The sequence below is a fragment of the Lolium perenne genome, chromosome 6 (assembly GCF_019359855.2).
Source record: "Lolium perenne isolate Kyuss_39 chromosome 6, Kyuss_2.0, whole genome shotgun sequence".
In the NCBI taxonomy this organism is placed as follows: domain Eukaryota; kingdom Viridiplantae; phylum Streptophyta; class Magnoliopsida; order Poales; family Poaceae; genus Lolium; species Lolium perenne.
In genome coordinates this window covers 239,743,757-239,761,079 of record NC_067249.2, presented here as the reverse complement: position 1 = coordinate 239,761,079, position 17,323 = coordinate 239,743,757, and the positions used below count along the sequence as shown (strand labels likewise).

Genomic DNA, 17,323 nt, shown 5'->3' with positions numbered 1-17,323 from the left:
CACTTTTCTGGCGCCGTTGCCGGGGAGGAAAGGTAAAAGGCACTCATACTTCGGTTCCAGGTAAAGTACTTTTCTGGCGCCATTGTGTTTGTGCTCGAAGCTATTTCCTTTAGATCCTGCAATTGCATCTTTTTGTTTCTTGTTTACACTAGTTAGGCATAATGGAAAACATCTGTGAGCTCTTTGTACTATTTCCTGAGTCAAGACATGAATGGTTTAATGCGAAAATTAAAAAACCCATGGAACATGTTAGCATGAATACTTTGAACACCATTGTTGCTAATGATATGGAAAATTCTAAGCTTGGGGAAGCTGGTTTTGATGAGCATGATCTTTTTAGTCCACCAAGAATTGAGGAGGAAATTTACTTTGATGATACTTTGCCTCCTATTTATGATGATTATAATGATAGTAGTCTTTTGTTACCACCTGTTATGGAGGATGAATTTGATTATGATTACAATATGCCTCCTATATTTGATGATGAGAATAATAATGATAGCTACTTTGTTGAATTTGCTCCCGCTATTACTAATAAAATTGATTATGCTTATGTGGAGAGTAATAATTTTATGCATGAGACTCATGATAAGAATCCTTTATGTGATAGTTATATTGTTGAGTTTGCTCATGTTGCTACTGAAAGTTATTATGAGAGAGGAAAATATGGTTGTAGAAATTTTCATGTTACTAAAACACCTCTCTATGTGCTGAAATTTTTTAAGCTACACTTGTTTTATCTTCCTATGCTTGTTACTTTGCTCTTCATGAACTTGTTTATTTACAAGATTCCTATGCATAGGAAGCATGTTAGACTTAAATGTGTTTTGAATTTGCCTCTTGATGCTCTCTTTTGCTTCAAATACTATTTCTTGCGAGTGCATCATTAAAACTGCTGAGCCCATCTTAATGGCTATAAAGAAAGAACTTCTTGGGAGATAACCCATGTGTTATTTTGCTACAGTACTTTGTTTTTATTTTGTGTCTTGGAAGTTGTTTACTACTGTAGCAACCTCTCCTTATCTTAGTTTTGTGTTTTGTTGTGCCAAGTAAAGCCGTTGATAGAAAAGTAAGTACTAGATTTGGATTACTGCACAGTTCCAGATTTCTTTGCTGTCACGAATCTGGGTCCACCTCCCTGTAGGTAGCTCAGAAAATTAAGCCAATTTACGTGCATGATCCTCAGATATGTACGCAACTTTCATTCAATTTGAGCATTTTCATTTGAGCAAGTCTGGTGCCATTTTAAAATTCGTCAATACGAACTGTTCTGTTTTGACAGATTCTGTCTTTTATTTCGCATTGCCTCTTTTGCTATGTTGGATGAATTTCTTTGATCCATTAATGTCCAGTAGCATTATGCAATGTCCAGAAGTGTTAAGAATGATTGTGTCACCTCTGAATATGTTAATTTTTATTGTGCACTAACCCTCTAATGAGTTGTTTCGAGTTTGGTGTGGAGGAAGTTTTCAAGGGTCAAGAGAGGAGGATGATATACTATGATCAAGAAGAGTGAAAGCTCTAAGCTTGGGGATGCCCCGGTGGTTCACCCCTGCATATATCAAGAAGACTCAAGCGTCTAAGCTTGGGGATGCCCAAGGCATCCCCTTCTTCATCGACAACATTATCAGGTTCCTCCCCTGAAACTATATTTTTATTCCGTCACATCTTATGTGCTTTGCTTGGAGCGTCGGTTTGCTTTTGTTTTTGTTTGTGTTTGAATAAATTGGATTACATTATGCTTTTGTGGGAGAGAGACACGCTCCGCTGGTTCATATGAACACATGTGTTCTTAGCTTTTAATTTTCATGGCGAAGTTTCTTCTTCGTTAAATTGTTATATGGTTGGAATTGGAAAATGATACATGTAGTAATTGCTATTAATGTCTTGGGTAATGTGATACTTGGCAATTGTTGTGCTCATGATTAAGCTCTTGCATCATATGCTTTGCACCCATTAATGAAGAAATACATAGAGCATGCTAAAATTTGGTTTGCATATTTGGTCTCTCTAAGGTCTAGATAATTTCTAGTATTGAGTTTGAACAACAAGGAAGACGGTGTAGAGTCTTATAATGTTTTCAATATGTCTTTTATGTGAGTTTTGTTGCACCGGTTCATCCTTGTGTTTGTTTCAAATAAGCCTTGCTAGCCTAAACCTTGTATCGAGAGGGAATACTTCTCATGCATCCAAAATACTTGAGCCAACCACTATGCCATTTGTGTCCACCATACCTACCTACTACATGGTATTTTCCGCCATTCCAAAGTAAATTGCTTGAGTGCTACCTTTAAAATTCCATCATTCACCTTTGCAATATATAGCTCATGGGACAAATAGCTTAAAAACTATTGTGGTATTGAATATGTAATTATGCACTTTATCTCTTATTAAGTTGCTTGTTGTGCGATAACCATGTTCACTGGGGACGCCATCAACTATTCATTGTTGAATTTCATGTGAGTTGCTATGCATGTCCGTCTTGTCTGAAGTAAGAGAGATCTACCACCTTATGGTTAAGCATGCATATTGTTAGAGAAGAACATTGGGCCGCTAACTAAAGCCATGATCCATGGTGGAAGTTTCAGTTTTGGACATATATCCTCAATCTCAAATGAGAAAATTATTAATTGTTGTTACATGCTTATGCATAAAAGAGGAGTCCATTATCTGTTGTCTATGTTGTCCCGGTATGGATGTCTAAGTTGAAGAATAATCAATAGCGAGAAATCCAATGCGAGCTTTCTCCTTAGACCTTTGTACAGGCGGCATAGAGGTACCCCTTTGTGACACTTGGTTAAAACATGTGCATTGTGATGATCCGGTAGTCCAAGCTAATTAGGACAAGGTGCGGGCACTATTAGTACACTATGCATGAGGCTTGCAACTTATAAGATATAATTTACATGATGCATATGCTTTATTACTACCGTTGACAAAATTGTTTCATGTTTTCAAAATCAAAGCTCTAGCACAAATATAGCAATCGATGCTTTTCCTCTATGGAGGACCATTCTTTTATTTTCAATGTTGAGTCAGTTCACCTATTTCTCTCCACCTCAAGAAGCAAACACTTGTGTGAACTGTGCATTGATTCCTACATACTTGCATATTGCACTTATTATATTACTCTATGTTGACAATATCCATGAGATATACATGTTATAAGTTGAAAGCAACCGCTGAAACTTAATCTTCCTTTATGTGGCTTCAATACCTTTACTTTGAATTATTGCTTTATGAGTTAACTCTTATGCAAGACTTATTGATGCTTGTCTTGAAGTGCTATTCATGAAAAGTCTTTGCTTTATGATTCAGTTGTTTACTCATGTCATTACCATTGTTTTGATCATTGCATTCATTACATATGCTTTACAAATAGTTTGATCAAGGTTATGATGGCATGTCACTCCAGAAATTATACGTATTTATCGTTTTACCTGCTCGGGACGAGCAGAACTAAGCTTGGGGATGCTGATACGTCTCCGACGTATCGATAATTTCTTATGTTCCATGCCACATTATTGATGTTATCTACATGTTTTATGCACACTTTATGTCATATTCGTGCATTTTCTGGAACTAACCTATTAACAAGATGCCGAAGTGCCAGTTCCTGTTTTCTGCTGTTTTTGGTTTCAGAAATCCTAGTAACGAAATATTCTCGGAATCGGACGAAATCAACGCCCAGGTTCCTATTTTTCCCGGAACCATCCAGAACACCCGAGAGCCGCCAGAGGGGAGCCCTGGGGGCCCCACACCACACCCTGGCGCGGCCAGAGGGGGGGCCGCGCCGCCCTATGGTGTAGGCCCCCCAGAAGCCCTCCTGCGCCGCCTCTTCGCCTATATAAAGCCCCTGGATCAAAAACCCTGATACGCTCGACGAAAACCCGCCGCCATCGCGAGGCCAAGATCTGGGGGACAGGAGTCTCTGTTCCGGCACCCTGCCGGAGCGGGGAAGTGCCCCCGGAAGGCTTCTCCATCGACACCGCTGCCATCTCCACCGCCATCTTCATCACCGCTGCTGCTTCCATGAGGAGGGAGTAGTTCTCCATCGAGGCTCGGGGCTGTACCGGTAGCTATGTGGTTAATCTCTCTCCATGTACTTCAATACAATAATCTCATGAGCTACTTTACATGATTGAGATTCATATGAGTTTTGTATCACTATTCATCTATGTGCTACTCTAGCAATGTTATTAAAGTAGTTCTATTCCTCCTGCACGTGTGTAAAGGTGACAGTGTGTGCACCGTGTTAGTACTTGGTTTATGCTATGATCATGATCTCTTGTAGATTGCGAAGTTAACTATTGCTATGATAATATTGATGTGATCTATTCCTCCTACATATGCATGAAGGTGACAGTGTATATGCTATGTTAGTACTTGGTTTAGTCTGTTGATCTATCTTACACTATAAGGTTACTAAAACATGAGCATTATTGTGGAGCTTGTTAACTCCGGCATTGAGGGTTCGTGTAATCCTACGCAATGTGTTCATCATCCAACAAAAGTGTAGAGTATGCATTTATCTGTTCTGTTATGTGATCAATGTTGAGAGTGTCCACTAGTGAAAGTCTAATCCCTAGGCCTTGTTCCTAAAATACTGCTGCGTTACTACTGCTTGTTTACTGTTTTACTGTGTTACTACTGCTGCAATACTACCACCATCAACTACACGCCAGCAAGCTATTTTCTGGCACCGTTGCTACTGCTCATATATATTCATACCACCTGTATTTCACTATCTCTTCGCCGAACTAGTGCACCTATTAGGTGTGTTGGGGACACAAGAGACTTCTTGCTTTGTGGTTGCAGGGTTGCATGAGAGGGATATCTTTGACCTCTTCCTCCCTGAGTTCGATAAACCTTGGGTGATCCACTTAAGGGAAAACTTGCTGCTGTTCTACAAACCTCTGCTCTTGGAGGCCCAACACTGTCTACAGGAAAGGAGGGGGAACGTAGACATCACTTAGCTAGTTCACACACATCACAAACCAAACCTTCCTTACAAGAGATATTAAATTTTGACGGGAACAAATGACTTAGGGACTAAAAGGACACATGTCCAAGTCTATAATGCAACAAAGTTAACTCATCTTTGGCAGGGCTGCATCTTGTACTAAGCGCCAATGGTGCTGGAGCATTGTCGAGGTAGTACAAGCCATCTCGTTCAGTCCCAGTCCCAAGTATTCATGCCGACTTCAGCTCCTGAAATATATAAAAATAAGGTTGAAACCATGCTCCACAATTCAGTTCCTTTGTAATTGAGCTAACCCACAATAAATCCATCAGAAAGTTGGGAACATGTAAAACATGACTCAGTGACATAGAAGGAGTACAACTAATGGCCCCACTACCCATTAGTGGAGCAGAGGATCCATCAGCAATATGAACTCATTCTTTGCTAGAACGTGGTGTGTAAGATGAGAAACTTTTTGATGAACCAGTCATATGATTTGTTGCCCCTGAATCAATGATCCAAGGGTTGGATGAACAATTCACACCTTGACTCGCGTGAGAGGTGGATGTAGATTCAGGGACATCTGTAGTAGCTGCTGTCATCATGGATTTAAATTCCTCCACTGCAGCAACATCAGGTGATTCCTTTACAGTAGAAGTAAGATGGCTTCATTCAAGCTTCTTCTTGAATATTGTCCCATTATTGGGACGGTATGATGGCCTCTTCTGCCAACCAGGGGGTAACCAATCAGCTCAAAACAATCTTTCTTCACATGACCAGGCCTTCCACAATGATCACACATCACTATGGGTTTCATCTGGTAACCAAATTTCATGGCGTATGCTTGATCATTCTTTGAACCAACATACAGTTTATCATGGGTGAGTGGGGATAGTGTTTCTCTATTGTCGACACATGTATTTATCTTGTTCGATAGGCGAGTTTCCTCTCCCAGAATGCTAGCAATTGCCTCGTCTAAAGTGGGCCAGTCAGGTGTGGCTAATATTAACTGAGCTCGAAAATTAAATTTCGAATTCAGGCCTTCGAGAAAGGTTTGCACAAGAAGTAGTTCAAACCATTCCCGAAGGATAGGTACATCTCTCGGATCATGTGCCTTAAATGGTCTTAAGAACTCCAGGTCCCTGTAGAGCTTCTTAATCTCTCCTGCATACTCGGTCAAAGTTTTTTGGTCTTGCCCAACATGCCTCATCTCATGGAGAATCCTGCTGACTTGCATTTTGTTTGATTTTCATGAAAACTGTTTTTCTATATATACCCAAACTTCGGCTGCAGTTGTAAAGACTTCTACCTGTTCCCGAACTGTTTTCTCCATTGAGCTTAGAAGCCATACCATTACCTTCTTTTGGTCCTGCTCCCACTGTTCATGCGCAACACCTTCAGGTTTCTTCTTATCTTTCTCAAGAAAATTTTGCAATCCATGCGCTCCGAGGATCAACTCTGCATTTCATGCCCAACTAAAATAGTCACATGGGCAGTAAGCTTGACTGGATTCGACTCCAAAGCAATAGACACACCACCAGATGCATTAGCAGATTTTGCCTGAGCTTGTTCCATGAGCTGAGCTAGCATTCTCTGCATGCTCTCACACAATTGTTCTACACTCGAGTCCCCCATCTTTCTTGACATCAATCAATCCCAGCAGCCAAACCACAAAAGAACCAAAAAAGGATTTCTCACAACTCCACGCTCAAAAATCACACAAGATTTCCTCTAATTCAAAATAACACAGAGGTGTATGGCTCCCGCGGGCACCAGTGGTCCTTGTTTTTTTAATAAAATATGAAAGTAACATTTACACGTTTTCAAAAAAATCGAGATAGCCAATTATTTATCCCACTAACATGTAAAAAATAAGTTTTAAATACTTTGTATTCTGAGCGAAAACTTGGTGTAACCTAAAGTAATTTGACTTTGGTCAAACCTAGAATATCAATTGATTATTTTAGGATGGAGGAAGTATTCAGAAATACCGTATAGATTTTCTTTTTAGTTTCTATGTCTAGCTATTTATCATTTTCTAGCAAAATATCATGTGTTGGTTCTAGCTAGCGATGTTGTTAAATGGTTATCATACAACGGTTCTCTAACCAACCTAAACCTAACAAGGACGGTCACATCAATTGCACAAATGCCTACTTAATCTCACATTTTGCACATCATACATTGCGCTCAGTATATAGAACACAAACGAGAACCAATAGGACACACATAAGCTCACACATTGTTGGGTGATGCTACGGAGAGGGATCCGTTGTAGATCCTTCAAAAGTACAACTTTCGATACCACAGCAATAAGCCATCAAGATCATGCTAACAAAATATACACACAAGCAAAGATTGTTAGGATTAGAATATTGGAATGAGAGGCATCAGAAGTTCAGTCGTGGCATGCCACTTTGAACACATTGTGGACTTCCTGAGGTGCTCTTCCACCATAGAGATCCGCTGCATTTTGTTCAGCTCTTAGTGCACCCGCAAAGGTCGTTCTAGGTCTTCTTTTTTGTATGTTGCTGGACCAGAATATTAATACACTATAAGTGAAAGGATCCCACATTGACACCCAAGATGCATCCTCTCTGTGTGACCTGGTCCATCTTATGTTTCGGTGATTTGACAGTAACTCATTTTGATCTGCTCCCTCGAAGTGATACAGTTCAAGCGGAAGCTCTAACAGCACAGTTAGGTACAGCTGACAAATCTGACGCTTTTACTCCTACACCAAAGGCCGGCAAGTGTATGCTGCGCCCCGGAGGCAACGTGTTCGACCTAATTGTACTGCAAATCTGCGATCAGCTTGCTATTAGGTCTACGGAGAAGTGGGCTCGGAACTCTGCAAAGAGGGAAAGCTAGTTGAAGGGAAGATCGTCTCGGTCTTGTGTGTGCGAGCCTGGTGAGAACATGAGTGCCCGAGAGGCGAAAGGGCATTGCCGTCAACAGCTCGCTGGTGTCTGCATATTTATAGGAGTATGTAGATATGAGTATGTATATTTTCAAATCTAAAAATTTATCAGATTTTATCTTGTGTTGCCCATGACATAAAGGATATCGCATTAAAATTTTGCATGCTTGTAGGTTACATCATTGACTATGTCTAAATTTTTTTTCAGATTTTTTTTTTTTAACTTACAAATGAAACTTCTGATTTCTTTTAAATGAAAGGATCACCAGACCTCGAGAGTCAAAGACACTTTCCGATATCCTTACCACTATTCTTTTTTACCAATAGCCATATAGGATATCCTTGCCATTAACTTCTCACTCACTAGGACATCCTCTACTGAGCTGGGGCTATCAGTATCAATGCAAGCCAATAGCACATCCTTCTGTTCCATGGCAAACCAAACCAGCAAGCCCAGATACACACGATGTTGAAACTTGGAACTTATAGCATATACTACCTCCAGCCGAAATTAATCGACGCGAAACAGTACCAGCGGTGATGACCACCGCGTACAATGGGGACAGCGCCAGTGGCATCACCGGTGACATGCCCATCGGCCACGCGTCCACGCCGTTCGCGCGAGGTGCCGGCCAAACCCTGGACTGGTGTACGATGCCAGCACGGAGGAGTACCTCACCTTCCTCCTGGCGTGTGTACTTGATGCCTGAGCCTGCGTCAATTTAATCTGACCGGAGGGGAGTAGCTCCAAAATTAGATGGTGTGATTCGCATACATACAGTACAATTCTAGTGCAACAAAGTGAGAGATGGGGCACGGAACATGTGTTTACATCCTTCCCAGGTATTGTATGGCCTAAAACTGGGCTACGCCGTCAGAGAGGGTTCTTTGCCTAAGACAGTGCTAGTAATCTTTTCTAGCAAATGGGTGCTCAGTCAGAACACCAATCCGTTAACATAATCACATGGATCTGTACTTTCTCGTCCTGAATGAAAATACAGCGCAGCTATAAGCTGCAGTCGTGGCTATGATGGAGACTCCGGCATATGTGCATACTGTTGCTGCGCAGACATAAAGGTACCTGTGACCATACAAAATGGAGCCGGTCAAATAATGGCAAAGAACAAATGTAGCATGGGAAAAAAATAACTACTCTAGTATGTACTGGATTAAGTAAAAAAGCTATCCATAATAACCATTGTAAGCAGTGGAAACATTCTGGTCAGAACTAACAGTCTACTTGTTCAGCAGTTTTCATAATGAAGACTTGAATTCAATCCTTAAAAGCATCATTTCCTCGGTGTTCTCATTTGTTTAGTTCAGCAGTTTCAGGGATGTGCTTCTAGTACCAGCTTCTATGGACAGCACTGGGGTTCTACTTCTAGTATAGCTGCTGCTGCTTGTTCTGGTTTCTAGACTTACAAACCCACGGAAGCCCACATACACAAGGTAAGCATCAAATACGAGTAAATAATTCCGTAAGGGGCCCATGTGATAGTGATGCACCAAAATGGAGAATTGACTGGACACTGTCTTGTAAAGTTTTAATCGATCACTTACTTTGGTGAAAACACGCTCCAGACGAACAAATGGTTCCTCATGAGCAACAAAACAATAGTGTATGAAGTCAAGGCAATAGAATTGATCAGCAAAGGAAGCAAACAGGGCAACGCGATCATTTTTCCCAGAATGCTGCTCCATTTTAATTGCCATGAAGTGCAGATATCATCGCTATCTTTCACCGACATATAAACCACCATCCCAAGGTATAACAATAGAGGTGATCCATATGTAATGATAAACATCAGAATACCAGAAAGAACGGTAGAGTAGCTTGAAATGCCCTGTTAAAGTTCAATAGTCAAATCTGAAGGAAAGGGAAAGAAGACACACTAAAGAGAGTATATGTAAAACTTACAATGAAAGCTCCAGCAACATCTATGCTGGCGAGACTATTAGTATTCCCGAGACCAAAATGACCGGTCATCCCCAAGAATTGCATTGCAACAACCTACACAGTTAGCCAATAAAAATACTCATCATCAATGATGACATGGATCTGCGAAACAAAAAGTACAAGAAAATACTCCAACAAACTAACCTGCACCCATTGCCTATGCAATGATTTGTTCAGAGAAAAATGAATAACACTCGAGATAAGTTGCAACAGAATGAGCAAAACAGGAATAGCATTAATGGGTTGCTGCAGAAGCAATTGAAGAAGGCACCAGAACATTGTGCATGTTATTCCAGTCAGGAACACCGAATGATTGATGCCATGCAGATGAATAGCTTTCTGGGGATTGAATCCAGATGAGGATGTTGGTTCTGCTTCTTTGAAACGTATTGGAAATATCCAAGGCGACAAAAGAACAGTGCAAGTTATTGAAATACTTGCAATGACATAGAATATCTGAGCTATTGATGTTGTACTATGGTTCATCAGTACTGAAGTGTTGACCTGACTTTTCCAAATATGCAGCATAACTAAAAGTCCACATGAAAGGTGGCTCAACCATAGCCCTATAACAAGCATTCTCCTTGTTCTCAGTAAATTGAGTGAAACTGCATACAGCACCATGACCACAAGAACTGAGATAATTTGAAGAGACTTCACGATAGAAGAGTCACATTGGGTCAATATCTTCGAAATGTCAGAAAAGTGAACCCAGTTAATCCCACCTTGATGCCATGCTCTTAGAATTCTCCCAGCAACAAGAATAATAAGGATAGTGTATAACTTGCGACCAACAAGCTGGCCCGGGGTTAGTTTATAGCTGGTAAGATAGGAGTTATTTCTGCGGGGGATCTCTGCTGCTCTCTGGACTAATGTTGAATTTGAATCTTTTAGCATTGACTGAACCGTCTTGATGAGAAATATTAAATAGAGAGTAGACGTGAGAAAATGCCATATATACTGCTCTTCTTCAACAAAAGAGCTTGAACCAAGACTGGCGACATATAGAAAAATCCCCATTAGAATGAAAGCCTCATCAAGATGCCAATGTTTATTCAAATCACACTCAGAGTTGTGTTCAACTTGACTCTGCGACTTTCCTTCAAATACGCAAAAGATAATGCCGGCAAGAGAAAAACATGAAATAATCATCAAGGAGATTGCAGACACAAGTACATAGAGTGGTTTCTGCAAATACGAATAGTAAAAGGAGATAAGTCATTCAGAAGAAAAGCACGTAACAGTACAGTATAAAAGTTTAACACTGGAAAGGTAGTAAAATTACATCGGTTGCTCTGTGAGACAACCACTCACTCGCATATCTTAAGAAGTCAGAGTAGGCCTTCAAAGCAGTCCTAGAGTGCCCAGTTACTTCAACAGATCTGAAACAGCGAGTACTTTAATAAGCATTGATGGCTGATGATATCCACACCTTTGTATGTACATTAGGACCATAAGCTCACCTGAAATCAGAATCTTGGTGTAGAAGCGAGGATCGATGAGAAGCAAATGCCTTAGAAAGCAAATGACACAACTTTTCATCAATAGATTCAGGAAGCATATCAACTCTAAAGTCATCCTTTAAATTAACACAATTTTCAGAGCAGAACACAGGTTTCTGTTCCTGTAGCAATCTTAAGATTTGCCACGAGTTCAGTTCTAGGGTCCGCAGTTTTTGGTCATCTGAAATAAGATATATTCACCATCTCAGAGCAGATAGCTGATAATGTTAATCAGGAATTTGTAAACAATCCTGATCTAATTGAGATACAAAAATCAACAAAAGGCATGTAATTATAAGTCCAATAAGAACTTAAACCTACTGAAATCAATATGAAGTCCACACACATAAAAACTATCTACAGTACTTCTTTTGCGCGTAAGCGCAACACACTTAACATGGAAGGTATTTATATTCACCTGACAAAGAATTAAAAAGCTCCGGAAGCAAGACACCTATATTATTTTTCGGAATTGGTATGCCAAAGAGAAGAGCTAGCGTTGGAGTAAGGTCAACCTGACAAAAAGTTCACAGGTCATAGCTGCGTGTTAGTATCTTGAAACACTATCCGTTGAATATTTGCAGTGATTTCTTTGGTGTGAGTGACAAAGAAAACTGATAGATAAATGTGAAAATACTCATATACTGCAACAATTTCTATCAAACTCAAAAGTATACTGTAAACTGAAATCAAGCTTAAAAATATCCAGAGATAAGGCTGAGTTCATACTTGAAGTGTTTCTTTCTGGTCATAAGGCGAACAATATGAGTTCTCAACACTGTGTCCTATAAAAAGGGCAAGGGAGTCAGTTTCTTCATAAGAAGATCCTCCATGATTGCCAACTTCAGTCATTCCATGATCACTGACCACAACCTGAAATGTACAGGCAAAGCAAAATCAGGAAGAACTGCAATGGTAACAAAAAATATGTACATCCGAAGCATCTTTAATGCATCTTGGAAGATAGGGTGAATGAAATTTTGATGCAACACCTGCAGTTGTGGATCTTTAAATTTCATAAGCCAGAAAGGCACTGGAAGTATAATTTGTTAAACATGCATCTAAATAATCAATACACATTAACTATTGCTAATGATCTCTCGAGGCGAACTGCAGATGTTGGAGTGAACTTCTTTGTAACATTAAATCTACACTAATAGAAGAAGAACAAAATTTGTAGAATCGAAAAGATCACAGACCAAAAGTGTTCTCTCTGAATTGTCATGAAGGCTCGTAACTGCAGCGTGGACCCTTCTAATCACATCATCCATCTCCTTCAGCTTTGGAGTCATCAAAACACTGCCATTTTAAAACTTCAAGTCAAATCAGACATTGCCAAAATCACCCAAAAGTGAAGAAGATATGGTATTTACCTTTGACGGCCTCCTATATGGCCAACATGATCTAAACCTAAATAGTGCAGAACCTGAAATTGTCAACGAAGGAATTTGTCAGTATTCACCTAGATCATAGGTACCTTATCAAACAGCACAAGGTTTGGATCCAGAGATAATGCATTTTCTGGCACTACTGAAAAAACAAGTGAAAATGCATCGAGGAATGAGTAGAAGTGCACCAGTGCATCCCAATCTTTCGCAGCAAGCTCAGAATCCAGATGACGAGAAACATTGAAATCAACCTCTACCGTATCTTTCACCTGCAATATAGTTACAAATCTGTAAAAAAAAAAAAAACTCATGATAGACCAGGCTGCGAAGAACAAAGAAAGCACTGTTATTAACACAAAGTAAGCAATGCAAATATCTTTAAGCGCAGCCAAATCAACTAATACTCTCTTCAATGGGTGTCCTATGTTCAACAGGGTAAAGTAGGTCGAAAGATGGCTAGGAGATGACAAGTACCTAGAAAGTAGAAACTTCAAACGTCTAAGTGGATTTCAGTATTTATTTGCAGATATTCATAGAAAAAACAGAGGGGTGGACATATGCTTTGTTATAAACTAATTACTGTTAAGAGTAATGCTTCAGATGATGGTGAAACGAAAATCCAAATTTATCAGTGTTTAAACCTGTAAATTGTGTTCTTGTCCTCCAACAATTAATGTCCAATCGCAGCTCATTGCAAGAAAAGCATGTGAGGCATGAGACAAGGCTTACATAAAAACTGCTCACTCCATCTTGTCTGTGGAATAGTGTTGGGAACAATTTGATCCATGTCTCATCTCCCAACATCACTAATTTATAACCAACCCTATGAAGCTGATCTGTGGTAAATTTAAAAGAAAGTTGTAAGCAAATTCCTAATAATATAATTCGGCATAAAAAAAGTAGGACTAGCAAGACAGATGGATAGGGAGGTAGCAAGATGTTCTAACCAAGAAGATTGTCATCCAAGAAGGCTTGAGTATTGAAGTTAAGTGCTACATCGAGAAAACCTCCAATCGCCCCTGATACCATTGACTGAAAGAAAATATACATAGGATTGCTCAACATTTGACTTGACAGTTGAACAGATAGATATATGTAGCTAAAACAAGGCCTACTTTTAGTCGGGGCATTGTAACGGTTGGAGGTGCAGCCTTTGCATGATAACCAACTGCTCTGCAACCAGCTAACAGAGATTGTGTGTATGGCATTGCCTCCATCATTTCTTTGCTCGGAGGTTTCCCAGCTCTTCCCAGTACAAATTCAGCAGGTAGCCCGTCTATTACCTAAATTGACATTGATAAACTCAAAATGCCAAACATTAAAAGGTAAGAAAAATAGTCATAGAGAGATTATGCTGCCAGCAATGTCCAGATCAATTTAGGATGTACGCACCATCAACACCAAGCGATCATACACACGGGGGACCTCAGAAAGTTCCTGGTATGAATCATACACAAAAGCACAAGCATTACAATCGTAAATATACAACGTGAACTAAAGCTGAGCACTACACAAGAAGCTTTCGTAACAAGGAAAGCTCCACATCAGCATAAAATGCAGGAAGCTTAATCAAATTTTCAGTCCTTCAAAACCTTGACCGCACTAACCACTCTAATTTTCTAGAGCACGGAGTAATTTAGGATTGGATGGAGGAACATTTAAACATTGTGGGACAGCACGAGGCGAATCTGAACTCTGCAGCGAGCATATGAAATGAGAAAAAATCCCTTACCCTGTACAAGGATCTGAGCTGATCCGGAGGAAGCGCCGGCTCCTCCCCGCCACCGACGGGAGCACAGGACGGCGCCCGGTAGCTCTCCGCGCCACTGCGTATCACCCCCACACCAGACACGCGTCAACCGAAGCTAATACGACCTGTTGCCTCAGAGAAAAAGCAGAGCAGAGGCGGAGGCGGAGGCGCGAACCTGAAGCCGGGGAGCGTGGGCTTGACGGGGAAGAAGCTGTAGAGGAAGAGGGAGAGGCCGGCGACCTGCAGAAGCACCGCCGCCACGGTCCATCCCGCCAGGGCCGCGCCGGAAGGGGAGGCGGCGCCCATGGCGCGGTGGCGATCGCCGCTGCTCCTCTGCTGCCCGGAGCCAAAGAGGAAGACGCATGTACAACTGGGCCGAAGTCCCATGGGCTTGATAACACCTGGAACTCCCGGCCTAAAGTGAAATGGGCCTTGCTCAGCCCATTAAGTTTTTTTTGACGATTTCGAGAAGATAAAGCGGTTGGTGGCTCATGCTCTGCGTCGTCGCCGCTTCCCACTGCTCTGCTTCTAGGGTTTATCCTCTTCTGCTGTAGCTCGGATTCCTTCCATCCTCGAGCAATGGCGTCGGTGCAGCTCTGCGGCTCCGCGGTCGGTGCGGCTGCCCCAGTCCAGGCCCTCCGCGTGCCCACGTCGGCGGCTGTCGGGGTCCGCCCGGCGCGAAGGGCGGTCGGCGGGCTCGTTGTCAGGGCCGCCACCGTCGTCGCCCCAAAGGTGCGTTCCCCTCGTGCAATGTACCATGGTTTCGCTGATCATTTTCCTGGAGGAGTGGTTATCGTCCGTTCTGGAATATGTAGAAGAGGGGCCAAGTCGAATAATGAGATTGCTGATATACGTGGCACCCTATTTTCTTTTCTAGAGGTTAGCTTATAGTAGTGATTAGAAAAATTGAAGGTCTTAGGCTGCGGTGTGTTAATAATGGTTTCTCTAAGCTTGCACATAATGTTTATACGATTCAAATTCTACTGGAATTAAGGGGCAGGAAGCTGCTATGAACAATTGATTATGACATGAAACGGACCATATGTTTAAAAAGAAAAAGAGTCCAGCAAGCAGCTATGTTGGTTTTCTGCTTAAGATTTTGGTTGAGCGTCTAGTTCTAATTCCATGTCAATATTTCTTGCGGATCTGAAATTATCTTCTGTTATTCCATTGCAGTACACGACGGTCAAGCCCTTGGCCGACAGAGTACTTCTCAAGACTAAGACCGCTGAGCAGAAGACAACTGGTGGAATATTGCTCCCTTCAGCTGCTCAGTCTAAACCTCAGAGCGGTGAGGTAGTTGCTATTGGAGAGGGAAGAATCTTTGGGGATAACAAAGTGGAAGTCGGCATCAAGGTATAGTTCTTGGTAGAAAATTGTGATTTTACGCACGTTATCCCAGTTTTGTATACTGTTCAATTGTTTATATGTTTTCTTCCGATGTTTGTTAATACCGACAATTTCTTACTAGTGGTTGGCAAGAAAATGGCACCTGTAACATGTATTATCTGCTACTTATGTAGATTGGTGCTCAGGTTGTATATTCAAGGTATGCTGGAACAGAGGTGGAGTTGAATGATGCCAACCATCTGATTCTAAGAGAGGACGATATCATTGGTATTCTGGAGACAGATGACGCGAAAGACATGAAGCCTCTTAGTGACCGTGTTCTTATCAAGGTAGTGATCTCATATATATATATATATATATATATATATATATATATATATATTTATTTATTTATTTATTTATTTCTGTACATCTGGTTTGTATGGCTTGGATGGTGTACTGTTGTCAATTAAGTGGGGACTAAAGATTCTGTTTCAGGTTACTGCATAGTTCACCCTTCAATCATGTTATGATAATTTCTGCCTTTTTCTTGCATAACAGGTAGCTATAGCTGAAGATAAAACTGTTGGTGGTCTGCTGCTTACCGATAGTGTTAAGGAGAAGCCATCCATTGGAACGGTCAGTCATCCACTCCGTTACTAGTTCTCTTCGACAGTCTTGTTATCTATATGATGCCTATGTTTCTGACTTCTGAGATGCACGGTTGGACCTTCATGTCAGAACTATACCTTTGCATCTATTACTATTCAAAGTTACTTGCTAATGATATAACAAATTGGTTGGTGCAGGTTGTCGCCGTCGGCCCAGGCCATCTGGACGAGGAAGGCAAGAGGATCCCGCTGCCGGTCTCTGAAGGCAGCTCTGTCCTGTACTCGAAGTACGCTGGCGCTGAGTTCAAGGGTGCTGACGGCACAAACTATATCGTGTTGAGGGTATCCGATCTGATGGCTGTCCTCTCCTGAGCTAGATTTCGCCAGGCATGTGCGGGCGCAAGCGGCAGCATTTTGATCATAAATTGTTCCAGGGAAAACTGAATGCATCGCATGAAGAGAAATGAGGTCCCCTTTGGTGTCTGGCTTCAAGTACTCTTGCGTTCTATCTCTTGGCCCTGTCAAGGTTGTGTTGTCAGCATGATACTGTTAGTTGATGATCCGGTTTTTGGTCCTACTGTGCACCAAGATTATTATTCAAATTGAACTGCACACAATCACAATAGTTTAGTGTTTTATTTTAGCAAAACCACAATTCATCTAATTTGTCACAAAATACCCAGAGCGTGATCAGTGCATTTGAGGTCATCTGATAGTAACCCACACGAGATTTCTAACGGTGGACAGCGGACCGGCCGGAGTCGCACCCACACCAGTACACCACACCGCCGGCCGAGACGGCGAGGATACTTGCCAGTGTTTTGCACGCCCTGCAATTGTTTTCTTCTTGATCGACGACGCAAGCCATCTGCAACGTACGGCTCGATCGACCCAGTCAAATCG

At 41.4% G+C, this 17,323-nt stretch overlaps 2 protein-coding genes across 3 annotated transcripts; one reads left to right on the top strand and one right to left on the bottom strand.

Annotated features, from left to right (window-relative positions):
* Positions 1-8,604: 8,604 nt before the first annotated feature.
* Positions 8,605-14,861, bottom strand: LOC127305714 (uncharacterized). 2 transcript variants are annotated; one of them, XM_051336237.2, is made up of 17 exons: positions 14,656-14,861; positions 14,463-14,556; positions 14,123-14,167; positions 13,846-14,013; positions 13,678-13,762; positions 13,460-13,566; positions 12,919-12,999; positions 12,716-12,768; positions 12,542-12,641; positions 12,072-12,215; positions 11,761-11,857; positions 11,304-11,523; positions 11,126-11,222; positions 9,985-11,028; positions 9,802-9,894; positions 9,444-9,727; positions 8,605-8,964 (listed from the first exon to the last, which is right to left on the bottom strand). In XM_051336237.2, exons 1-17 carry the CDS (start codon positions 14,784-14,786, stop codon positions 8,844-8,846), a joined length of 2,964 nt encoding a protein of 987 aa, XP_051192197.1. In that variant the 5' UTR covers positions 14,787-14,861; the 3' UTR covers positions 8,605-8,843. The 2 variants fall into 2 exon arrangements, with proteins under 2 accessions (XP_051192197.1, XP_051192198.1); XM_051336238.2 differs by having other exon boundaries at positions 13,846-14,032; positions 14,656-14,860.
* Positions 14,862-14,974: 113 nt separating this feature from the next.
* On the top strand, positions 14,975-16,995 carry LOC127305715 (20 kDa chaperonin, chloroplastic). The gene is made up of 5 exons (XM_051336240.2): positions 14,975-15,212; positions 15,657-15,836; positions 16,004-16,159; positions 16,371-16,448; positions 16,619-16,995. The coding sequence occupies exons 1-5, from the start codon at positions 15,060-15,062 to the stop codon at positions 16,790-16,792; spliced, it is 741 nt and encodes a 246-aa protein (XP_051192200.1). The 5' UTR covers positions 14,975-15,059; the 3' UTR covers positions 16,793-16,995.
* Positions 16,996-17,323: the final 328 nt, after the last annotated feature.